The 26510-nt window shown below is 35.3% G+C and overlaps 1 protein-coding gene, 1 long non-coding RNA gene and 1 pseudogene across 2 annotated transcripts; 1 reads left to right on the top strand and 2 right to left on the bottom strand.

Moving 5' to 3' along the window:
- Window positions 1-9580, bottom strand: LOC126726865 (cellulose synthase-like protein E6). Its single transcript, XM_050432273.1, has 8 exons — window positions 9135-9580; window positions 8690-9011; window positions 2145-2285; window positions 1907-2038; window positions 1544-1756; window positions 1200-1424; window positions 759-1106; window positions 1-672 (listed from the first exon to the last, which is right to left on the bottom strand). The coding sequence occupies exons 1-8, from the start codon at window positions 9404-9406 to the stop codon at window positions 127-129; spliced, it is 2199 nt and encodes a 732-aa protein (XP_050288230.1). The 5' UTR covers window positions 9407-9580; the 3' UTR covers window positions 1-126.
- Window positions 9581-9780: 200 nt separating this feature from the next.
- Window positions 9781-10957, top strand: LOC126726874 (uncharacterized). The gene is made up of 2 exons (XR_007656086.1): window positions 9781-10028; window positions 10358-10957. It is a non-coding gene; the product is annotated as an uncharacterized LOC126726874 (long non-coding RNA).
- A 3696-nt stretch (window positions 10958-14653) lies between these two features.
- The window catches only part of LOC126728623 (cellulose synthase-like protein E6), a 29142-nt pseudogene continuing 17285 nt past the window's right edge, over window positions 14654-26510 (bottom strand).

Genomic DNA, 26510 nt, shown 5'->3' with positions numbered 1-26510 from the left:
TCAATCCAAACTTGTTATTTTTATTTTTGTATAAAAGTGAACTAAAATATTACACTAATGTGGCTCAATAAGAACATAACAACAATAAATATCAAATAGAAGTTTTGTGCGGCACAAACATAGAAATTAATATAGGGCTATTGCACAAAGCAATAGAGCAAAGATAGTTGATTGGTATGAAATTGAGGTGGGCAGGCTAGCAACGTCTTTCTTGAAGAAAAGTCCTTGGTAAACAGGAAGGTTGATTAAAACTAATAGACCACATAGAAGAATTTGTAATGCAAATCGCTCCCAAACCAAAGTTTCCAAATCTGCAATCAACTTCTTCAGTCCTCCGAAGAAACAAAAGGCATTTAGCAATGCAAGTGTCGCTAAAATGGTAAACATTGGAGAAGAAGTACCAAACTCCATGACCTCTTGCTCATATCTCTGTGACACATCATCATCAGCCACCTTTGTTGTGATGACAAAGGCTGACTTTGTAAACCCCAGTCGTTTTAGGATATAGTCCAACAAGCCAAAGAAGTAGGAAGTTGTTCTTTTATACACCCACATCCTTTGATCATTCCACCAACCTTCGAATGTGCCCCCAAACCAAATACATTCTCCAAGGCAGTATGCACGGTGGAGAAAGATGACAAATGCAAATGCGAGAACCCATGAATCTGAAATCTGTTAGTGCAAGATGATTCTATTCTTAGAAGACAGTTTAGCAACAATAATACACAACTTCAATTTAAAAAATAAAAGTCTATTACCTGTGGAAACAAGGATATGCCTCTAAGCAAGCAAAGGGATGGCACAGTAGCATAGTACAGTGTAGTCAAGCTGGTTGGAGCCCATAGTAAATAGATACAGTACGAAAGTTGAAGTTTTAAGGGAATCTTTTTATATCCAAGCACAAAGGGACAGTTCCTAGAGGCAAATATATAAAAATCACCTTCAGACCATCTCTTGTGTTGTACAAGTGACTGTAGTAGTGTTGTTGGAGCAACACCAAGAAAGCCCTTCCTTTCTGGATTGAAATATATGGACCTCCAACCTCGACATTGTATGGTTAATCCTGTTAATACATCTTCCACTGCACAGTTATACTTCAAACCTATCTACAAATAAATGTATAGGAGGTTCAAATGAATTGTGCACACACATCACAAATAAGAATATAGAAGGTTCAAATGAATTGTACACACACAAACCTCTTTTCCCCACTGAGTGTTCTCCTCATAGCTACAACTTGCAAGGATTTTGCTTGTCTCTTCTAGTACACTTGTACTCTCCTCTACACTTCTATTGCTCCATCTTTTCCAATCTGCCTTAGAATTCTTCTTATACTTTTTCCCAGAAAGAGTCTCCCTTCTATGGAAGCACCCCGTACCAATATAGCAAGGCCCTCCATTCCCATCAAATCCTGGCAACTCCAGCTTTATTGCAATATATAACACATGTATAAATTTTGTTAAAATGTCTTCTCTAATCAAGGGTACACATTTTCAATTCACACATATTGGAAAAACTATAAGTAATTTTTTTTTATACTTACCTCCATTATTACATTCAAGGAACTACTGTAAACATCATTTTTTGTTATGTTCTCAAATGCTTGTGGAAACTGTATGAAGCCAACTTCATTTCCCTTTTCTTCATCCATAAAAAAGCATAAAGCATCTCGCACTGACTTTGAATTGTTTGAATACATATCGCAATCCACATTAAGAATTATTGGACTATTGCTTATCCTCGATGACACCCTTATCTAATATGTTTGATTATGAAAAATAATTATGAGTACAAAATACTTACAAACTTATAATATATGGATTTTATGGCTATTGAGAGTTGAAACAACAAAAAATAGAACTAGTTTGGAGAAGCATTTTGCATGTGGACATGATGTGTGGCTTACCAATGCATTCATGGCTCCTGCCTTAAAATGGTGGTGGTATTGTGTTCTCTTTTCACGTGCCAAGTATACCAAAGTAGGCAAAGGTTGTCCTTGAATGTCCACAGCCTCAGAATCTCTCCCATCAATAAGTATCTATAAATTAGTTATTATTAATAAACTAAGCCATGAAATTGAATAAAATTTAATTATTCAATTAAGTATATTCAGCTCATGAGAAAAGAGAATATATGGTATGTACTTGAAGAATTGTTTGATGATCATGTCGGCTTGCAACCAATATCCACTCATTGAATCCCTTGTGTTCTTTGCTTATTTCTTCGGATATTTGACCTAGTTTTGTGGTGTTTTCAACCTGTTTCTTCATGTCTTCATATAACACCTACATACATGAAACATGATTTTTTTTTTTTTTTTTTTAATCACATGTGAATTGAAAAATAAACTAATTTCCAACCTAATCGTAAAATAGATACAAAATAAATAGACGACTTTGCAGATGTCACGTATCAAGAAGATACAAGATATATATTACAACCTTCCTAGCTAGAAGTCTTTTGATGGGTTTATAATGGTGGGTTATAATTGAGGGATATTATGGAAATTAAGTAAAGTAGATAAATGATTTCATTTTTGGGATTCTTTCACATGTTTTGAGATGGATTTACAATTGTGTGTCAAAATATATATATATATATATATATATATATATATATATATATAAAAGAACGTCAAAAGTGACATTTTTTTATAAAAAAAAAAATTCTCTCATTTGACATTCCACCTCATTTTTTGATTAATTCCATATATCAATCTTCTTTGAAAGGGATATAGGTATTATCCATTTAACCTCTTTCATTAAGTAAAGGTTTTAATGAATTAATTTATTAACCTTTTAACTAAGAAAATGGTTTAATAAAATATTTAATCTTTATTATTTATTTGTATTCAAAGATAAATAATTTTATTTCTTTAGTTTTATATTTTTAATTATAAAAACTTTTGGACAACTACTTAGCAAGAAAATAAGAGATACTCTAAATTTTTCCTTCCATATCAACAAAAATTTTAACCATTTTTTTAATTATTTTTAGTTTTTTTCCATTCAGCGAAAATATAATAGTGTTTTCTTTAATATTAATTTTTTTTAGTTATGTGTTTTTGAGATACATGAGCATTCCACTAATTATTAATATAAAAGATAATTTATATGTTTTCTTTTTCACACAAAGTGGGGAGGGGGATTTAAATTTAGGTTGTTCTTGGAAAGTATATGGTTATTATTTAAGATTTATATCAAAAAACAATTTATTTGAAATATGACACACATGTTCAAATTTAATAATTTTAACAACTGAAAAAAAAAAAAAAAAAAAACTAAAAAGCACAAAAGTAAAATATAGAAAATGTTTTGCAAATAAATTAGTCAAAGTAATTAAATATTTGTAAATTCATTCAAAAACATGTTCGTAAATGAATTATATTAATCACAAAAATTCATATTTCTTCTTTTTAATGACATGTGATACAACTAAGGCTCCGCTTGGAAGGAGGGAATGGAATGGAAATGAATAAAAAGAATAATTTTAGAATATTCTTCCCTTCTCTTGTTTGGGAGTTTTAATGGAGGGAATGGAAAGTCCATTCCCTTGTTTGAGAGTTTAAGTGACAGGGAATGGAATGGGTATGAGGGAACACTCATTCCTCTCTATTCCCTTAAAACCTCAAATTTTCATTCCCCCCGAAATTGGGAGGAATGGGAGAGAATGAAATTAGATTTAATGATTTTTTTACTAAAACTCCAAAAATACTCTTATATATTCAACTCTTTATTTTAAAATAGGAGTCTAATAGTAATATTGTCATAAAATGATTCCATTCCATTCTCTCTATGTTGCTCCCAAACATGATTACTTACATTCCATTCATTTTCATTCCTTTCCATTCCTTTATTTTAAAATATCCAATCAAGGTTACTTAATTTCATTCCATTCCATTCTTTTCCATTCCTTTTCCTTACTTAAATACATTCCATTTCATTCCATTCCCTTATTACCATTTCGTTCCATTCCATTCCATTCTTTTATGAACTCTCAAGCGGAGCCTAATTATCAAATATAATATAATGAATAAGTATTGTACATGAATTATAATTTATATGAACTTGCAATGTACTCACATATTGCAAGAGATATCCATTTTATAATGGTAAAAGTATTAGTCCTTTCCTTTTGACCAAAAAAAAAAAAGTATTAGTCCAACTTAATTCCCTAAATACTATTTAAGTCAGTTAATTACATTTTTCTTTAATTCTTTTAAGGGTTGACTTTTGGAACATCATTTTGAAATATTTTAGACTTCATTCAGTGATTTGTATTAGCCCAACCCTTGTTAATGGAATTTACCTATTTCTATTTGATTCGTTTCAGGACAGGCAATAAGGCTGTGTTTGGTTGCCGTAAAACGTTTTCCGGAAAATACATATTTTCCGGAAATGCTAATTTCTGGAAAAGGAAAATATTTCTGTGTATTTGGTTGCATTTCAAAAAATTTTCCGGAAAATATTTTCTAGTGTTTGGAAAAGAAGAAAGGAAAACACAAATCAGAAAACACAACCCAGAAAACACATCCAGAAAACCCGCCGGCGCGAAGGCGATCTCGCCGGCGCGATCGCGTTCGCGAGATCGCGATCTCGCCGGCGCGAACGATCGCGAAGGCGAGATAGATCGCCTTCGCGATCGCGTTCGCGAGATCGCGATCTCGCCGGCGCGATCGCGTTCGCGAGATCGCGTTCGTGAGATCGCGATCTCGCCGGCGCGAACGATCGCGAAGGCGAGATCGACGAACGCACTCGTCGATCGACGAGAGACGAGCGCGCTCGTCGATCGACGAGAGACGAGCGCGCTCGTCGATCGACGAGAGACGAGCGCGCTCGTCGATCGCGCTCGTCGATCGACGAGAGACGATCGCGCTCGTCGATCGCGATCGTCGATCGACGAGAGACGAGCGCGCTCGTCGATCGCGCTCGTCGATTGACGAGAGACGATCGCGATCGTCGATCGCGCCGCTCGATCGACGATCGCAATCGTGCACCGCGCCGCTCGTCGACGCGGTACGATCGTCGGACGAGCGGCGCGATCGTCGATCGCGCCGCTCGTCGACGCGATCGTCCCTCTCTCTCTCTGATCTGGGCTCTCTCTTCTCTCTCTCTCTCTCTCTCTCTCTCTCTTTTTCCGGAAGTAAAATGAAGTGAAAATGAAGGCAGATTTCATTTTCCGTGGTCAAACGGAAAATTCGTGGTCAACCGGAAATGATTTTCCGGAAAATAACGTTTTCCGTAACAGCCAAACACCGAATTTTCCGGAAAATCATTTCCGGAATTAGTTTGAAGTCAATTCAAACGCACCCTAAGTTGCATTGGCCGACACCAAAAAATCAATGCACACTGACAACTGTCCTGAGGATTTGGATAGTGTTAATTTTGGAGGGTCCCATTGAATGATGTCGTTTCTTGTCAACTGGTGACGCTGTTTTTGTAACTTTTTTCCAAAACGGACCAAGAATATAATATAGAAAGAATATGATGAGATTATTGAACACGGAAGACAACTTTTGTGCGTGTGTGTGTGTGGCTGTGCTTGCACAGGTAAAATACGGAAAGTTTGATTTTGACGGGGCTAATAGGACATTTTATATCTCAGTCACTGGAATCAATAATCAGATGCCAAATTATAGCGCAAACAAAGAATATTACACTCCATGTGCCCTACAATAATACTTTTCTCCGTATGTTTGTCTACACGCCTCACCAACTTATACCATCATTAATTAAAGATCCGTTTGATTAGAGGTGTAAAAAAAATAAGAGAATAAAAATTGAATGAGGATAAAAAAAAGTAAAGGGATAGAAAATTTTTTAATTTTATCTCAAAGTCTTTAGTTTGAGAGTAAAAAAATAAATAGAAAAATAGAATATATAATTTGTATAAATTTTCTTTTATGCCTCTAATAGATAAAAAAATAACAAATAAGAAAAAAAATACAGATGAACAAAAAAATAAAAGCACCAAAAGTGTACAGAGAAGGACAAAAAAAAAAAAAGCTTAAGAAGGAAGTTTTTAAATTAAAAAAAAAAAAAAGGAAAACGACAAAAAAAAAAAAAAAAATGAAGGAGATTAAAATAAGAAAAAGGACAGAAAAACTAAGGAAATTTATTAAAAAAAAGAAACAGCTCACACGTATAAAAAAAAAAAAAAAAAAAGACAACGTGTAAAAAAAATGACAAAACGGAAAACAAAGTAGGAAAAAAAAAAAAAAAAACTGTGAACTACACCTAACATGTTAGCTGAGGGGAGTTTTTTGTCCAAATATTTTCTCACTTGTTTTCTTTTCATGTTTGAGAGAATTTTTTGGTAGGCTCAGAGAAAAAATACTTGAGTCTCACCATTTATTTTTCTTCCTCTCCACCCAATCAAACATACTCTAAAAAATTTTCCTTCTTATTTTCTCTCCAAAGTTTTCCATTCATCATATTTCACTTCCAAACAAATATACTCTAAGAAAAAAAAAAAAAAAAATCTTGTATATATCCTATGCATAATATTTATGTGAGGCTAACATGTGGGCTCCACAGACTTATGTAAAATTGACAAGTAGACATTGTAGGGCCCATATGTTAGTTTCACATGAGTCTTATAGGCCAAACTAATAAGATAACTTTTTTAGATGAAGAGAGCATAATACTTAAAAAATTAAAATTGAATTAAAAGAAGAAAAAGAAAAAAGAGAGTCGTATGCCCGGGAGATGTAACAACAAAATTCTTTACTAGTATGTTTGCATGATATGATTTGAGTATTTGGATTTGGATTTAGGTGATTAAAATCCAGATAATTAACTTGTTTGGGAAGTTCAAAAAAGGTCAAAGATTTGGATTTGATAAATCCACAAAGAATTTTAAACCTTTAAAATGCTCGGATTTGAAATAACTCCTAGAATCTCTGGATTTAAAATCCCTTGACTTCAAATATATTAATTTCAAATCTAAATCCAAGTTACTAAACTCAACCTACTAGTATTTACAGCGTATTGCTCAAGTTGCATATCCTTACTTTTATGCATGGTATTTCACCCGTCTACTTGTAATAAATTTCACTACAGTATTTTTTTTTCTTTTTTGACAGTTATTCACTTTAATTCTTCTTGGTCATGTTGGCCTAGCTAGTAAGGTTTTATTTTTAAGTTGGGTTGAATGAATTTCAACTATAAATGTCTCTGTTAAAAATACTAAAAAAATAAAAAACTACCATTAAATTGTAAAACTCTTAACAACTACTCTTATTAAAGTATATAAATGTAAATAAGGAAGTTAATTTCGTACCGTACCAGCCGGTATATACCGTACTGACTAGTACACTGGTATAGAGACTCTCTTGTTTCGTACCGAAAAAATACCGGCCATACCGGCCTCATACCAACGAAATTCAACTGTTTCGGTCGGTTAGTGGATACTAGACCAGTACCTTTTCTCACGCCACATTAAACTTCTGACTCTCTTTGCCTCCTCTATATCATATCGGTGACGACGAAATACCGATTGGTGGTGAGGAGAGGCGTTGGTGATATTGATTCATACACTGGAAATCGGTTTGAAGTGAAGAAAAAAAATAGAATGGACTAATGCTAAAAGAGTTAGACTGATCTGAATTGTGTGATACTGTGAGAGAGAGAGATAAATAAATCTGTAACTAATGGGGAAGAAATGAAATAAAAATTGAAAGAACGAAGACAAAATTAATTTGAAAGAGGAAGAGGTAATAATGTGTGGTTGGAAAGAGATAGCGTGTGAAGCTGTGATGTGTTGGAACTTGAAAATTAGAAAGATAGGTTGGCACTGCGATAAGAGAGAGCTATGAATTCTGATAGATTGGCAGGCAACTAGCTTTACTGCTTCAGGCGTGCCTGCCAATTTTTGGAAGATGTGAAGCATCCACAGTTCTTTGTGGAAAATGTGGAGCATTGGACAGTAGATAATGAATGTAGTTCTTTTTTATACTAGCAAAGTTAATATTTAATGTCAAAAAAAAAAAAAAGTTTCAAACGTGCAACAGTAGAAAAAAAATAAATGAAAGGATAAAATAAATGTGGGTCAAGGAAAGAGAAAACTAAAATAAGAAAAGTGTTGGTTTTTTTTCTTTCTTTTTTACAAGTACTCAATATTTGGAATGGCAATATTATTAACTTTTTTTTTCTTCTTTTTTATTTTTTGTGTATATATATATATATATATATATATATAAAATTAAAATAAATTCAAAACGGTATACCGGTATTAACTGATATCTGAAATATATCGTACCAGTGACCAAATTAGTATAACTTCTGGTACGATATTGACTCCTTTAAATGTAAGACTTTTATATACTTACATTGTAATTTTAATGTAAATTTACACTATCAATACACAAAAGGTGACAAATTTTATACTTCTCTGCAAAAATAGCTAAATATTGTACAATTTTTGCAAAGGCATACAATTTTTGCTACTTTTTTCCGTCACTACAATATAAATTTACATGGTAAAAAAAAAGAAGTATTTCTCATAATAATATATATGTATATATTTATATATTTGTGATCTAAGAAATAATAAAACATCAATAACCGTGAAGTATGGTCTTTTTTTTCTTTTTATTTTTTCAATTGAAATGATGATGGTCATATTATTCCATCCAACAATGAATGGTGTTTTGCAAATGATGAGGAGAGAATGATAGTGTCAGATTTACCTTGACAGTTGACCACTCCTTGGCCAAGACAGGCTCCCCAAGTGGCTCAACAGCTGTGCGGAAATAAGCCTCCGGCGATCTTGGTTCTATTTTGAACTTCTTGCAAAATGGCAGCCAAATCTTAGAGAAACGTGAGGCCTCCAGCATAGCATAGAACGTCAAATCTGAACCACCATCATCTGATAGATAAACGCTTAGCTTCTCAGGTGGATAGTCATAAGCCATGACTGATAGGACTGTATTAATCACCATAACTGGTGGTTCTATCACAGGGTCTGCTGTGCAAACAAATATGTCTACGCCCGGCAAAGCCTTTTCATATCTGTTTATTATATACAACCACACTCAGCAAGAAAAGCATGTAATAGACAAACGCATACATAGAAAATCAAGTTTGCATGCAATATATATAAGCTAGCTAGGCATGTGAAACAGAGAGATATACCTGTGAGAGAGAAGATCTTTGAAAGTGTTACGATAGATGGGGTTCCATCGGACAACCGTAGTGGCAAACCAATAAAAACAAAACCAAAGCTCTGAGAAAAACAATCCCATCCATGCCCATCTTCCTGGTTCTCCTTTTGCTGGTATGTGGCTCAGTCTATATGCGAAGATGAAGCATGTTCCCACGAAAATTAAAAGTGAATAGAATTGGAAAAGGATTCGTCCCTTGGCTAACTTTGTTTCAAAAAGAGGAAGATTATCATCTTTTGCCATCTCTCTCACTCTTTCTAGCTCCTATGGTGCTTTCAATGAGTTACACTGCATGAATATATATATAGTACAGCCAGAAGATAAAAAAAAAAAAGGATGGGGAAAAAAGGAAAAAAGTGATAGTACTGGCAAACGTTAAAAAGAAAAAGGAGGGGGAAAGGCATGTATAATAGGAGCCAAGCAGAAGAGTAGATAAGACTAGCAAGTATGATTGATTGACCAAAGGGTAATTATCAATACAAACCGTACACACAAATAACAAGGTTAGCTAGAGCAACAAATTTGTGGAGGGGAAAGCTGACCTTGTAATCCCAGCCAATAGAAAAGACACATCATTGAAAACAGCTGATATCAACTTCCCTGCCACGTCACTGCCACGTCACTGAAAAACAGTACACACTTAAACTTCCGTTTATCCAGAAACGTTAACCTTCTGTTGAAATTCAAATTTTGAATTGGAAATTGGGCGGGTTCGGTCAAGGTAAAAACTGAAAAACCAAAAAGCTTTTCATTTTCAATCTTCATTTTTTGAGCTCTCTCTCTCTCTCTCTGTTCATCATCACCACTACCGTTTGGCTGCCACTTCCTTCCATCTTAACGTTGGCAACATTTCTGCACTTGTAAGGTACCAATTTTGCTCCTTTTTTTGTGGTACAGAAACTGCTTGTTGAAACTACTATGAAACCTGCTTATTGGAAGGCCAAAAGTTTAAATTTTTACTGTGTTTCTGTTCTTGCAAAGAAATTAGTTCTTATACCATTTAAAAAAGAAAAAAAAGAAAAAGAACAGTGGACATTAAATTACAAAATTATGTTCCCTCTGATGCTTTTGTGTGAAACATTGTTCATTATGCAGGAGTGGTAAGTTGGATTTTTTATTCTGTTGTGTTGTTTATTGTTTGTTTGTGTGGGCTGCTGTTAAAGTATCTTAACTTCATGCACTTTTTTTTTTCAGGTTTAGTATCAGTCGGATCAATATTTAGAAAAAAATAGAGAATACGTTGTTGCTGAACGACAAGATTTGTTGAATTCTTTCACTTGTCCGTTTGTAGCAGGCCTTTAACCTTCTCTATTTACCCTGTGTTCATGTCTCTTGTTTGAAAGCTAAATTGGGACACAAGACGATGCCTCTTTCACTTTTGCCGTCTGTCAATTCTCAAGGCATCCTTGCCTCTGAACCTGTGGTTGTTCTGCAGACTAGATCATGCCAGCTACGCAATAGAACCATTACTCAGCTTTTGATTTAGTGGCAAGGGGGCTCCTCTGATGATGCTACTTGGGAGGACTTGTTTGCTCTTACGCAGCAATTTCCACATCTTGTGGGCAAAATGTTTTAGTGGAGGGGGTAATGTTAGGAGTCTAGTTTAATGGTGTACTGAAAGATTGGTGTAATGCATTGTATGTTAGTATTACTGAATTGCTGGTATGTGTTGGTATGTTAGTTATTGGTTTGTTAGTTGAGGTGTTCAATTGGTTTTTGCGGGAAAAGAATTAAGGAACTCTTGTATATAACTAATAAGCAACATAATGAGAAGCATCCAGAAAATTAACCAAATTGTTCTTATCTCTCTCTCTCTCAATTCAGGATGTTGGTTACCCTTCAAGTAACTATTTCTTCTTCTCTACTTCTAAAATTCTGATTCACCAAGAGCTTAACTTAACAACTCTTCTCAATTAAGTATATGGACAGGACTTGACGTTAGAGTGCTACAGGCCTTTATTCCTTTACACAAGATGAAAATGACCAATTATCACTTTCATACTAGACTATTGAGAAAATTTATGATACTTTAGTGTTAAAAGATTTATTGAACACTCAAAACATCAAAACAGATTTCCAATGACTTGTAAAATAAATTTGCATAATAAAAGCAAAAACAAATAGTTTTTCTTCAAATAGATTGTAAAATAATCCAAATAAATGACATAATTCACAAATGTGATTTATTTAAGTGTCATTTAGCCAAAATAATATCAAATACAAAAGAACCAACAGGATATACATAGACCAAACACAATATAATGTCTACATCAAATCTTGAACAAATTTTAGCTACCCCCAACGCTTCTAGCTACAACCAACAAGAGGAGAATTTCTAGAATTAATGTCTACTTTATTATTCAAATCCCATTGTTTTTTTTTTTTTTTTTTTTTTACAAGATAAAAATTATTTTTTTTTGTTTTTTCAATTTTTACCTTCACCTAATCCCGCCCAATTTCCAAATCAAAATTTGAATTTCAACAGAGGGTTAACATTTTTGTATTAACGGAAGTTGAAGTGTGTATTGTTTTTCAATGACATGGCAGGTAAGTTGATATCAGCTGTTTTTAATGATGTGTTTCTTTTCTATTGGTTGGGACTACAAGGTTAGCAAGCTGACCTTGTAGTCCCGAATCACCTAATAATTTCCCTTCGTGGAGAGGCTTAAATGGGTGCAGCTAGCGTTGGTTGAAGTCAAAGTTGAATAGTATCAATTTTGATAAACTAACAAAACAAGGAGAGAGAGGGAGAGATGACAGGCCATGATCGTGCCTGCGACGTTGCAAACAAATATGAGGCTATTATACAAGGCTACAACACAATCACGTTAAAATAAATTTGAGTTTGTGTGATTATTAAAAAAAAGAAAAGAAAAAAATTGAGTTTGTGTGGGTTATCGTGGAATAAGAAACTTGTGTTCAAATTCTACTTGCACAAAAACGTAACTCTCAAAAGCTGAGTAAAAAGTAGAGGTCCTTTAGGTAGTGGTGTTTAAGTATTGGTATTTAAAATGATATGAAAATTTTGGTTTGTCACGTATCATGAAAACACTTGTTTAAATTACTTATAATACAAGAAATATGTTTAATACCGTATTTTAAATAACATATTTTAAAATGTGAAAAAACATAATTGTGTGTTTGAAATGTATCTATATGTTATTACTATTTATTTATAATTTTTTTGAAGTGATGACTTGTATAGTTAAAGTATAATATTTTATTTAAGGAAAGAGAAAAAAAAAAGAAAAAAAAAAGAAAAGAAAAGAAAAGAGAAGGAGAACAGGCAGGACGAATCGTGGCAGAAAAAGAAGGAAAAAAAAGAAAGAAGTTGAAGTGTGCGTGAGAGTTCCAATTATGTTTGATTTTGTGAAGTGAGTCCCACGGTTTTCAACTTATTTACAAAACGGCCACTCAGCAGTGTTACTTGAACAATAAATACTGATATGTATAAGTTCTCAAAATATGTGTTTTAAATACCATAATTTGAGAATTGTAACTCAAAACGCTCTTAATAAATTATTCTTACCAAACACTTTATATTTTTTAAATACTGAAAATTGTTGTTTGAAATTTATTACCAAATAAGCCATATTTCACTCAAACTTTGCTCGAGTGTAGAATTGAGCAAAACAATTTGAGATTTAAAAAATTTGTAAGATTACGTAAAATATATGTGCTTTAAGCGAGGGATGACTATTTGAAGGTTGTGGTTCGTCAATTGTATCTTTTCATTTTTTTTTTTTTTTTTGAGAAAGTATCTTTTCATTGGTATCTCTTTATTGACTATTTATATAATTATTCATCCTCTTATCATGCATTTCATATCTTTTGACCTAAAATTTGGGGTTTTTCAAAATGTTTGGAATTTTTCAAAATTGCTGAGTTATTTGCAAAAATTTTGGGATGGGTTTGTGTTCAAATGATGTAAAATCATCATACATTGCATTACATGAGCATTCTAACTATATTGTCATGCATTTTAGATGTGTGCTATATATGATGTCTCATTGTGTGCTGCTAGGTTTGGATTAGGCTAAGCCCATGATATATTTGTGTTTGCATGTCACATGTTCATGCATTTTCATGCATACATACCTTCAAGTTTCTATATTTGTTATATTTTATCTTGTTGGTGCTTTTTTTATTCTCTCTCTCTCTCTCTCTCTCTCTCTCTCTCTCGTGTTAGTTGTTTCATGGCACTCAAATGCCAATCTACTTCGTCTTAGAACCCTTTGCGTTCTGGGGCTTCCTCTTCCTCTGACCCCACTTCTTCTGTTTGGTTCCATGATGAGAGGGCCCATAAGGACTACTTAGAGAACTTTTCTAGATGAGGCATTCATTCAGAACGCCAAGTCATCCGATCGAATTTTTCCAATACTGACCTACCTATTGTCATCTGCAATCGGGGTTGGGAGTCACTGTGTGGCGTCCCTGTCACATGTCCCTCCGTGATCATACAAAAGTTCTACTCCAATATGCACAGATTTGATTCTTTAGTACCTCAATTTTCCACTCGCATTCGAGGTACGCGCATTGTGGTCACTCTGGATATTGTATCCGAGGTGCTCCATGTCTTGAGGGTAGTACATCCTGACTACCTCGGTTGTGATCGCCTGAGGATTGTGTCCAAAGATGAGCTTATGTCTTTATTTTGTGAGACTCTTTCTTTTTGGGGTGATCGTCAGAGCACTCGTTGCTTAACCTTTGCTAAAGGTCCAAGATTTTTGAACATGGTGATGACATTTATCCTTCATCCTTTATCACACTATAACACTATCATAGAGACTCGTGCTACTTTTTGTTGTCCCTCATTGAGGATCTATTTATTGACTTTCCTTTTCACTTTATCTTTTCCCTCATAGATGTCTATAGGGATATGACAACCCGTGATAAGCTCATCTTTTCTTCAGCTATCGTAGGATTCTTCACCATTTTTCTATCTCCCATCCTCTGTTCGATCACTTCTTCATCATGGGTGCCATTGACGTAGCTACTATTAAATGGAGTGATGCTCAGCTTTGCTTGAGGCGAATGCAAACCGAGATAGTAACTCCTCCAGCTTCTTTAGCTCCATCCACCTCCACTTCCTTTTCTTCTATGGGTGGAGTGACACTTGAGGCCATCATGGCATAGCTTGTGCTTATGGATGCTTGCGCTTATGGATGCTTGCGCTTATGGATGCTTGCGTTGACACTCTCAGTGATGAGTTGTGTCAGGTGAACACCTGTGTTAGTCGTATCGCACGACGACAGACTGTCATGGGTGGTTTCTTTGTGGCCTTCTCTCCTTCTCCCGTGGCATCTGAGGATGATGATGATGACTTTGATGGCGATGATGCTGATGAGGATGATAGTGCTAGCTTGCCTAGTGATGATGAGATGTCTACTTGATGTACTTGCGCTTTGTCACTCGTGACAAAAAGAGGGAGTAGTTTTGAGATGAGAGTAGTCATACTCATATGGGGAGGGTTAGCATAGGAGATTTTTGTTAGTTTTGGGCGTGCTCATATTTTTTGAGGGATGTAGTGAGGTTCTTATGTATTTTCTTATAAAAATCACCTTCAGACCATCTTTTGTGTTGTACAAGTGACTATAGTAGTGTTGTGGGAGCAACTCCTAGAAAGCCCTTCCTTTTTGGATTGAAATATATGGATCTCCAACCTCGACATTGCATGGCTAATATCAATAAATCTTCTACTGCACAGTCATACTTCAAACCCATTTGCAAATAAGTTTATAAGAGTTTCAAATGAATTTTACACATACACACACATCACAAATAAGCATGTAGGTGGTTCACATGAATTGAACACACACACACACACATGCAGACCTCTTTTCCCCATTGAGAGTTCTTTTCATAGCTAGAACTTGCAAAGACTTTGCATTTCTCTTCTAATACACTTGTACTCTCCTTTACACTTCTATTGCTCAATCTCTTCCAATCTGCCTTAAAAATCTTGCTATACTTTTGCCCATAAAGAGTCTCTCTTCTGTGGAAGCACCCAGTACCAATATAGCTACATCCTCCATTCCCATCATATCTTGGCATCTCCATCTTTGTTTCAGTGTATAGCACGATAGAAATTTCGTTACAATCTTCTCTAGTCAAGGGCATGCATTTTCAATTCAACATATTGAAATCACTATAAGTTAAATTTTGATGCTTACCTCCATTATTACATTCAAGGAACTACTATAAACATTATTTTTTGTTAGGTTCTCGAATGCTTGTGGAAACTATACAAAACTAACTGCATTTCCCTTTTCTTCATCCATAAAAAAGCATAAAGCTTCTCTAACTGACTTTGAATTGTTTGAGTATATATCGCAATCCACGTTAAGAATTATTGGACTTTTGCTTATTCTCGATGTCATCCTTATCTAATTTTTTTTATTAGGAAAGATGATTATTAGTATAACATACTAACAAACTAAGAATTAGCTTGGTGAAGCATTTTGCATGCAGATATGATGTATGGTTTACCATTGCATTCATGGTTCTTGCCTTAAAATGGTGATGGTATTGGGGTCTCTTTTCACATTATACCAAGGTAGGTAAAGGTTGTCCTTGAATGTCAACAGCCTCAAAGTCTCTCCCATCAATAAGTATCTACAAATTTTTTATTATTAATTAATTAACTAAGCCATGCAATTGAATAAAATTTAGATACTAAAGTATATTTAATTCTTGAGACAAAGAGAATATAAAGTATGTACTTGAAGAATTGTTTGATGGTCACGTCGGCTTGCAACCAATATCCACTCATTGAATCCCTTGTGTTCTTTGCTTATCTCTTTAGATATCCGACCTAGTTTTGTGATGTTTTCAATCTGTTTCTTCATGTCTTCATCAATATAGCTATTTTCGGCCCTTAATTCAGAAATAAGTTTATTTTTTAGTTCATAAAGGCCCATACCCATCAACAAACAAACATTCCTTCTATTTTCTAATGAAACCCATCACCATAAAGATCTTATAATTAGCTACAATTTGGTCTCTCTTCACCATGGCCCAAATTAGCAAAGTTTCTTTACCATTTTATTCCCACATCACCATATATTTACTCACCCATTCATATAAGAGTAGTTTTTTTCATTTACCATACATCCTTCCACATATTCCATTATGGGCATAAGAACCTTGGTTAAATATTTGCTGCACTAAGTTGGGGGTCTCTCTCCTTTCATTCGATCCTAATTTACCTCTTTTACTTATAATAATGAAACCTTTAATCATTGTTTATTTCTATTATAATGAAGGTCATAATATCTTGGATATGATGGAAATTTTCCTTCATGTTAACTTAATAATAATGAGGAAAATATGTGATTTTTATCATGTAAACACATTTATTAACTAATCCAACGTTACAACTAGATGTTTATCATATTCACTACTAGACCATTTTCCTCTTGTGTTAATGGGCTCACTTTTATATTAACTGACTATGTAAAAAATGCATAATTTTTACTATGCGAATACATTTATTAATATTATAGACATCTACCCCTGGACATTTCTCTTATTTACCACTAGACTATTAATTAAGCACTTATTATGGTAAGTCATCCATTGTGCTAGCTTGTCTTTGTAGAAAGTATTTTTTGGAGCCTTATTATAAAACTAGGCTTTTCTTGCTTCATTGATAGCCTTTACGCCATATTCTAAGCCTAAAGTGGAGTCTTGGTCTTGGCTTCCCAGATATCATATTCATAATGAAAAAACTCCTTCTGACAAAAGTTTACTTACAATGCATCTAAAAAAACATAAGCATATATATAAGTTTATGTTTATATACACACACACACGAAGTTTAGCATTTTTGCTTCATCTAAAAGATAAAAAAAAAAAAAAAAAAGGTTTATTTTTGAAATTATGAGTTCTAGATAGTTCAAATTTTTATTAATTTTGGACATTGCATTGAATTAGCACTTAAAGTTGTAATTAATGAGATAATTTATGGTAATTATATTCTCATTTAATTGACTATTTTAAATAGTTTTATTTTGTTTTTTCCATCTAAAATTAGAAATAACTTGGTTAAATCCTAGTAACAAATTTACACTAAAAACAATCATAGTTCTCAGTCATAAACACTTGGACTGAGAATATGGGGACATAAACTGGTTAAGTAATGTTCCTTGACTAAATTATGAATTATCAAATTAGTCCTAATTAAAATCTTAGAGAATTAGGTCAACATTATATCTATTAAGAACTAAATTTTGTAGCAATCCATCTACTTTGAGGGTGAATGCGAATGTATAAGTTGAGTGGAAATATCTTTTTGAAAACTCATAATGACTACGTGCTTCGTAACCTTTGATATTCTAAATTTTCTTATAAACTAATAATTGTCAAAAGACTAGATTATATATAAAGGAAACTTACTAAAACCTTTATTCCATTGAAGTTGAAAAAGAAAATTACAAAGTAGAAGAACCCTTTTTTTTTTTTTTTTGAGAAAGAACACTGTAATTTTATTCAAAAGATGCCAAATTGGCTTGAATAAAAGATGTGGAGGAACACCCTTTATCCACACCATATACTCGCCAAAATGTCTTGCATATTTAGCAGTGTTATGTGCAGCACAATTGCACTATCTGCTAACATGACTATAACTCACCTCAACAAACTGACTTGACAGCCACTTAGCTTCCTCTATCAGGTTTCCAAACCCAACATGCTCCATGTTATCCCCTAACAGAGCGTCAACGATAATCTTGGAGTCCTCCTCAAGGATGAGAGATTTAAGACCAATGTCTCTAGCAAATCTTAAGGCTTTTATTGCAGCGAGAACTTCCACTGCAGTAACCGAGTAGGGGAGTGAGATCTTTTCCACAATTACAGCCACCATAAGACCGTTATCGTCTCGAATCACGACACCGACACCTACTAAGTCGTTCTCCCTAAACATAGCCCCATCAAAGTTCACCTTGAGTCTCGACCAGGGTGGAGGTTTCCAGATGACCCGATCTGAACCTTGAGATGATGGGTGAGGGGGTTTAGGTGGAATGGAGTGAACATAAGCAACTCGGACTGCCCGCACCTCAGGAAGCACTTGCTGAATCGGGAAGAGCTTGTTGGTAGTTCTCAAAGCATTCCTCCAATGCCACACCATCCACACAATAGTAGCAAAGTTAGCCAAATCCAAACCTTCCTCAATAATGAGCTCAACCAAGTCCCTGAAACTCTGAAATGTCCTGGTATAGCAGTTCCTCCAGCTTTGATCATGAGACCACACCTGAGACAGAAAGGGGCATGACCACAATGCATGTAAGGTATTCTCTGAGGTGTTATGATAGTGATCGCAGCAGTCACTTAGGACTAATCTTCGCCGTTTGAGATTACTTTTTGTCGGAATGGTGTCTTTAATAGCATGCAAAAGAAAATTCCTAATCTTTGGCTGCATGGCGAGCCCCCACACCTTCTTCCATATAACATCACTGTTTGGTTGGTATGAATGGTCATCAAAGCTCTGGGACTTGCATAGAAAATGGTACCCGACTTGACAGAATATATGCCTAAAGGAGTGAAGGGCCATAGGAGCTTGTCTTCTACTACTTTGTTGCTCAGTGGGATAGACTTGATTAAAGCAATGTCTCTTGGGAGGAAAAGAACATGTAACAGAGGAGTGTTTCAAGACACCTTCTTCCATATTCCATCATTGTTTGGTTGGTATGAGTGGTCATCAGAGCTCTGGGACTTGCATAGAAAATGGTACCCCGACTTGACAGAATATATGCCCAAAGGAGTGAAGGGCCATAGGAGCTTGTCTTCTACTACTTTGTTGCTCAGTGGGATAGACTTGATTAAAGCAATGTCTCTTGGGAGGAAAAGAACATGTAACAGAGGAGTGTTTCAAGAAGCTGATTTCGGATTGATAAGGGCAGACACAGTCACGTCTTCAAAGCCACTGACTGATAGGGAAGTAATATAAGGATAGAATTCTGATGGAAGCCAGGGGTCAAGCTAGGCCCGGATCTTTGCACTCGTGCCCACCCTCCATCTCATCCCCTCTTTTAACACCTCCCTACCTACTAAAATACTCCTCCATCTGTATGAACCCGAGTAGCACTCCGCTGCCGCCATGATGGAACAATGGGGAAAGAACTTAGATTTGAAAACTTTATAGAAGAGGGAATTTGTGTTATGGAGTAATATCCAAGCTTGTTTTGCTAGGAGGGCATCGTTGAATAATGCTAAGTCCTTGAAACCCATCCTACCCTCACTTTTAGGCTTACAAAGCTCCTCCCATCTTACCCAATGTATTTTCCTCCTATCTCCCCTTTGACCCCACCAAAACTTCCTAATAAACCCCTCAATCTCATTGCACAAACCAATAGGAAGCTTGAAACAACTCTTTGAATAGGCAAGAATTGCTTGAGCCACTGCCTTTATCAAGATTTCTCTACCGCCTTGAGAAAGTAATTTTTCTTCCCAACCTTAAAGCTTCCTCTACACATGCTCCTTGATGTAGTTGAAACTGCTTTTTTTATTTCTACCCACTAAGGATGGTAGTCCCAAGTACTTTTCATAACTCCGAACCTCTTCCACACCCAAACAATCTTTAATCATTTGCCTACTCTCTTCATTGGTGGATTTGCTAAAGAAAACTGTGGTTTTTGCTTTGTTGAGTTGTTGACCTGAACCCACTTCATATATTTGCAACACTTCCACAACTTTCCGACATTCCCCAACATTAGATCTGCAAAACAACAAGCTATCATTTGCAAAAAGTAGATGGGCTAGTGAAGGGCTCCTCTTATTAAGAGAGAAACCATGTATATCTCCCCTCGAGGCTGCTTAAGAGAGTAAGCCATGAAGGCCTTCGATGCATAATAAGAACAAGAACGGGGAGAAGGGGTCCCCTTGCCTTATTCCCCTTGTAGGTTTAATGAACCCCATTGGTGCACCATTTATTAGGATGGAATACGATACAGTTGAGATACAAAGCATTATAAGTGATATCCATTGCTTATGAAAACCCAATTTCCTCATAATAGCCTCTAAAAAAGTTCGCTCCACCCAGTCATATGCCTTACTTATATCAAGCTTAAGAGCCATGTAACCCTGCTTTGTAGAATTATGAATTTGCATGCTATGAAGGGACTTAAAAGCTAAAAGGATATTATCTGTAATCAACCGGTTTTTTGTAAAGGCACTTTGATTTTTAGTGGTTATATGAGGAAGGATTCTTTTCAAACGATTTGCCAACACCTTGGAGAATATTTTATACTAAACATTGCATAGACTTATGGGGCAAAATTCAAACACTAACTCTGGATTTTTGACTTTTGGGATTAAGGTGATAAAGGTGCGGTTTATGTGTTCCGGAAGGGAAGCAGAATTTTTTTAAAAAAAAAAAAAAAGAAAAAAGAACAGATTGAGTGATATCCTTACCCACCAAATCCCAATAGTGCTAATAGAATATGGGGGGCATCCCATCCAGACCCAGAGCTTTCAGAGGGGCCATTTGATTAATAGGCACATGCACTTCATTCTCAGAAAATTCCTCCAAGAGCAGCCTATTCATATCATTGGTCACAATGCACTGAATTGAGTCCAATACCACTTTGGGTTGCCAGGTTTAGGGAGAAGAGAACAGGTTACTGTAAAAATCTAGAATTGTCGAAGCCACCTCTTTTGGATCCGAACACCACCTTCCTTATGAATCCTTGATCCCATCAATCCGGTTCCTCCTAAGTCTTTGGGTTGCCCTCCAGTGAAAGTATTTAGAGTTTTTATCTCCATGTATGGACCACAAAGATCTAGACTGTTGGAACCACATCCTGGTTTCCTTGTCAAAGAGATCGTTCACCTCGGTTTTGAGCATTCTGGCTTTAAAGTTCACTCCCATGGTAAGAGCTTCCAACTCTACTTGAGCCAACAGTTTCTATTTGTGCTTCAGTTCTCTATAGACACTGCCAAAGCTATTACAGCTCCACTTTGTTAAAGCTTTACCACAATCCTCAATTTTCTTGACAATACTCGATGGACTATTGTTGTTTTTGCACTTCCCCCACTCGGCCTTGACAGTATCTGAACACCCTTTCTCAGCAAGCCACATTTCTTTAAAACGGAATGGCTTGTTTGAAGTAACCGCCACTAGATTTTTGGGTATGATCCATAGGGGTGAGTGATCCGAGGTATTGCAGGTCAGATGATGCATTGTAGATCCCCCAAAGCAAACCATCCACTCATTGTTTGCCAAACACCTATCCAGTCATTCTCCAATTGTTCGCCCATCACTAAAAAATTTCTTCCATGTGAACGGATGTCCCTTATAACCCATGTCTAGGAAGCCACATTCATCTATAATGTCTCTAAAAAGTTGCATTTGTGTTTGACTTCTAGTACTCCTTCCCACCTTCTTCGATCATCTTAAAATCTCGTTAAAGTCACCATTACACAGCCAAGGTAATCCAAATTGCCTATTTAATCGTCTCAACAAATCCCATGACTCAAACCTTTTATGGGTGACTGGCTCACTATAGAATCCCATAAACCGCCACACATCTTCACTTCCCTTTCCTATGATGCAATCAATGTGGTTTTTTGGTGAAGTTTCCACATTCAATTTGATAGAATCCTTCCAGAGTAGCACAAGTGCCCCACCTCTATGAATCTGAGGGACAATGAACATGTGATTGAACTATAACTTATGTTTTATTGTTTTTAGCCTATCTTCATCTGCCCATATTTCAACAATAAACATAACAGAGGGATCTTTTGCCTGGGAAATCTCACAAAGCTCTTTCTCTATCACTAGGTTCCCAAGTCCATGACAATTCCATACTAGTAGACTCATGGCTCTTGGCGGGGCTGCCCCACAGCCTCCAACAATACATTGGATGTGTTCTGATCAACTTGAACAACCTGCATGATTTTCTAGGTACATTGTGCTAACCTGTTAACTCAGTGCATGATTTTCTTTTTTTCCCTTGTTCAACTTTGGACTGTGCCTCACTAGGTTTTGGTTAATGCATGATACATTTCCATGTTCTGAGATTGGAAGGTTTTGACATGTCCTCATTAATGACTTGGATTGAAGGCGCATTGATGGTAGGGTTATGAGCATGATTGGCAGTGTTAGAGTCAACTAGGGTTTTTTGCATTAACTCTGGAACCCTACTAGTGGTGGCTGACTTGAAAATCTTGGGATTTAAATTTGCATCTCCAAGATTAATGCCAATATTTAATGCACTTAACGTGATCTTTTCCTCAACGGATCTTGTTGAGTTGGGCACATTCATTACGTCTTCAGTCGCGTTAGGTTTTGCTGGGAAACCCGTATAGTACACCCCATCTTGTGCTTCAAAGACTGCGAGATATTCGGAATGGAGTTGATGTGTTTAAGGCTTTCCTTTGTAATGGACTCCCCCCCCCCCCCCCCGAATTAATAGGAGACTCTTGGCAAGTAACGGCTTTAGCATTCAATACTCTGCTTGTCCACTCCACTTCCATGTCAGGCTCTACATCCACTGGTTGCGCCACCATTGTTCTGCCTTGAGGTTGCCGAGCTTTACCCTAAAAAAACCCCGAGACATAGATAACATCTCTACCCGCTGTCTTATATGGTGGTGTTCTTAGATTCGGACCAGACTTTTGCTGATTAGTGGTCAACGTGCCCTTACTTTCTATCCAAAGCTCACAATCCCTGTCATTGTGCTCCAATCGCCCACACCAATATCACACATTCAACAGCCACTCGTACTTAAAATTTACCCAGCTCTTGCTTCCATTGGTTAGAGAGATGACCCTTCCTCTGCACAAAGGAAGAGTGATATCCACCATAACCCGAACTTGGAAAAAACTACCTCCATCGTCGTCCACTGCGCCTATTGATTTCTGGACATCGCCCACTATATCACACAACTTTGCCACCTTTCTCGTTAAAAAACTATAGGGGATATCATGGACTTGCACCCAGAATGGAACTTTGTTAAAAGCTAGCTCGTTGACGGGAACATCATTCGTGTACCTTTGCATGATAATCAAGTGTTTGTCAAAACTCCAAGGTTGATTACTCAGGATTTTATCAACATCAGCAAGGTTATTAAAGACAAACAGGACGATATTGTTCCCTTGATTGCGAATTTTGAATCTGTTGTTGAAACGCCATAACTGCTTAAAAGTTCTTGCTACTGCTTCCATCTGAAGAAAACGCAAAGTGAAGAACTTAGCAGCAATTACAAACTCTACCTTTCTATGATCCTCAGGGAGTGTGAAATCCATTCGCTCCTTATCTGAAAGTGACAAATTTTCCCACCTCCTGGTCAGTTGCTCCATTCTCTTCTGATGATAGGATCACGCGAGAATGAAAGGAAAGTATATGAGAACTGTTTCCCAAACCCCTAGAAAAAAACCCCCACAAGCTCTAAGAGTATTCGTGATACTCCCAGAGAACAATGAAACAACACAAGAACAAACTCTCCTTCCAAGAAGGGACAAAATTTCTACAACCTAAGAGAAGTAGAGAAACCTACTTTCTTAGCGACAGAGAGATTTTTGAATGAGACCTTTGACTAACTAACTGAACTTAAAATAGAATAAAAGAGGTCCTCTTTCCCATTACTAAGGTAGATATAAAATTCGGCAACCGGTTTGCAGTACAAAACTATTTATTATCGAATCAACATACTATTATTTTTTTACTCATTTGACTACTTCATTATTATTAATTTTAAATATTGATTCTAATTTTTTTTTTTAATATTTCTTATGCTGAAACACTTCATAAAGGATTTCACTTATGTTTCTATATAGACATGTCTTGAACCAACTAGTGAAACTTCTCTCTTTTTGTGTGCAATTAATATTAAATGTAGGGTTGTTGATGATGAATTTAACAAGAGCACTCTAAAGTTTCACACATTTGTGGGCAATGAATGTTTGTGTTTATGTATATATATATATATTTATACTTTTCTCACATATATGCATTTATGAACATATATGTATGGTTATGGTTATGTACTTGCTACCATATGCATTGCATGTGAAATAAAATTTTCATATTGATAAAAGTCATGAATTAAATTAGAATATATATATATATATATATAAAATACTAAGTATTTTAACACACACACATGGGGAGATGGGAGAAGGTTTTAGAGGAACTGACAGTGGTGTATATTAATTAATTTAAAAATTAGATTGTTCTAAAACAGGTGAAACCAATTTCTCACATAGAGAATATATATATATATATATATATATATATATATTTATATTATGTGCTCATAAAATATATTTTCAAATTTAATTTAACATATTATGAATAAATCAATAAATATATAAAAGTATGAACCTTACTCATAATGACCTAAGATTTTGTGACGCATTCATTGGGAATTCTTTTTATTTAGCCTTCCATACCATCAAACACTCACATTTGTTTGAAAGTATTAATTCATTATTATGTGTTAAAGGATATACACATTTATTTATATGCACTAATTATTTCTTACCAAGAAGTTTATGTGATCTCTACATATTAATTATAGTCCCAAAACCAGTACATCAAATGAAAAACATATAATTACAGCGACATCCTAAATTATTACAGGTTTGAATCGTAGGTTTTAGTTTTACCTTTGAATGTGGATCGTAGAGGAAGAGAGATATGAAGCAGGAGAGAAGCTGTGGAACCTATGTGAGTTTTCCTTTATAATTTGTAGAGATTTTAGGGAATTTGATCAAATACATATAGTTTATATTTTAGATAGCTTGAGGTTAATGAAAACCTTTATGAATACGGGTCCCTTTGGTTGCCAATTGTACCACAACATTGTTAGCCAATAAAGCATGTGTTTCAGTTTTGTTTTTGTTTTTTTTTTTTTGGGACAAAATTTATGTATAGTATTTTAGGTATTATTCCTTAGATTCTCTTTTTAAAATTCAGTCATGTGGCTATTTAACTAAAAATACACTTCTATCTCATGAGAAAAAAACTACATGACTGAATTTTAAGAGAAGAACCTAAGGAATTACACATAAATACTGTACCTAAGTTTCATTCATATATATATATATATATATATAATTTATTTTATAGGTAATCAATAGAAACCTTTAAGCTAAATGTTGTAGAAACCTTTAACCTTCAAGGCACATTTTACAATACTTTAGGATAAAAAATGAACTTTTAACACTACAAAAAAATGGGACTATTCCAACGTTTGCAAAACAGCTAGGATAGCCCCAAAAAGTGCTAGAATAGGGTCAAAATGCCTATCCCGGTGCTTCAAACTACCAGGCAGTAACAATAGATATAGGGTCGTCGGACTTGTACCAGCGTTTTTCAAAAGCGCCGGAATAGGTTTCGGTGCTTTTCAGACCTTGTTCCAGTGTTTTTATTTGTGCCAAGACAGTATTTACCAATAGCTTTGAAAACTTGTACCGGCGAATTTCAGGGGCTATACCAACGCTTTTAAAAGCGCTGACATAGGAAGTACCTATTCCAGTGTTTTCAAAAGCCCTGGTATAGGTTTTCAATGGATATATCAACTGAAGACCTATACTAGTGCTTTTAAAAGTGCCGGCATAGATAGTACCTATGAGCTTCAATGATAATATTAAAAATTCTACCATGCTCTAAAAGAAAGTTATGCAGCTTTATTCAAATAGTATTCATATTTTGGACCCTTCTTTTCAAAACTTTAAATCATAAGTTAAGGTTTTTAAATGTAGCCACAGGTTTTGGATAGAAAGAGTTATTTCCAAAGTAACTATACTGATGGATATCCATTTCTCATCAAACCAACAATACCAGAAAACAAATGTGGTTCTCTGATGCACACAATTAGTCTTTAGCCGACTCCTCTCAAATATTTGCATAAATTTAGTTTTCTTGTGTTGCTATGAACTGACTTTCATAAAATTTTCAAAACAATATGTGTGAGGAGGATTTTGTCAGAAATTTTGTACTACTTAACGAACCTCTAACTATCTAATGTGACATCACAATCAAAATCATTTGACACTTCTGAAAATTACCATTATAGACTTATGAAGCAAGAAAAAAGGTAAAATACAACCTTATAAGGCCGGTAAGATTCATTGAAAAGAAACTCACAGCTATCAATATTGCAAGATAAAATTGGCAGGAAGCAGAGAGGAAAATGGACCTATTGCAATGGACTCTGTCTTTATTTCCATGCTGACATATTCCACGCCACTTTGATGGGATGGGACCAATCCCTTCATCACTAAAGCTCTTTGATTCAGGCCAAACGCCCATCACAACCACATTATAAAAGGTGATATGCGAAAAGGTGTCAAAACAAGATAGCAATTGACAATGAAACAGTGGGACAGATATGTACCACACAAA

This window comes from Quercus robur, chromosome 5, assembly GCF_932294415.1.
Source record: "Quercus robur chromosome 5, dhQueRobu3.1, whole genome shotgun sequence".
In the NCBI taxonomy this organism is placed as follows: Eukaryota; Viridiplantae; Streptophyta; class Magnoliopsida; order Fagales; family Fagaceae; genus Quercus; species Quercus robur.
This window is presented reverse-complemented; position numbering and strand designations above follow the sequence as displayed.

Excerpts from the sequence above, each read along its gene's own strand:
- LOC126726865 (XM_050432273.1), bottom strand. The coding sequence starts at position 9,406 with ATGGCAAAAGATGATAATCTTCCTCTTTTTGAAACAAAGTTAGCCAAG. Across the intron at positions 9,012-9,134 it reads AAAGATCTTCTCTCTCACAG|ATATGAAAAGGCTTTGCCGG; the intron begins GTATATCTCTCT and ends TATAATAAACAG. Across the intron at positions 673-758 it reads GCATATCCTTGTTTCCACAG|ATTTCAGATTCATGGGTTCT; the intron begins GTAATAGACTTT and ends TTGCACTAACAG.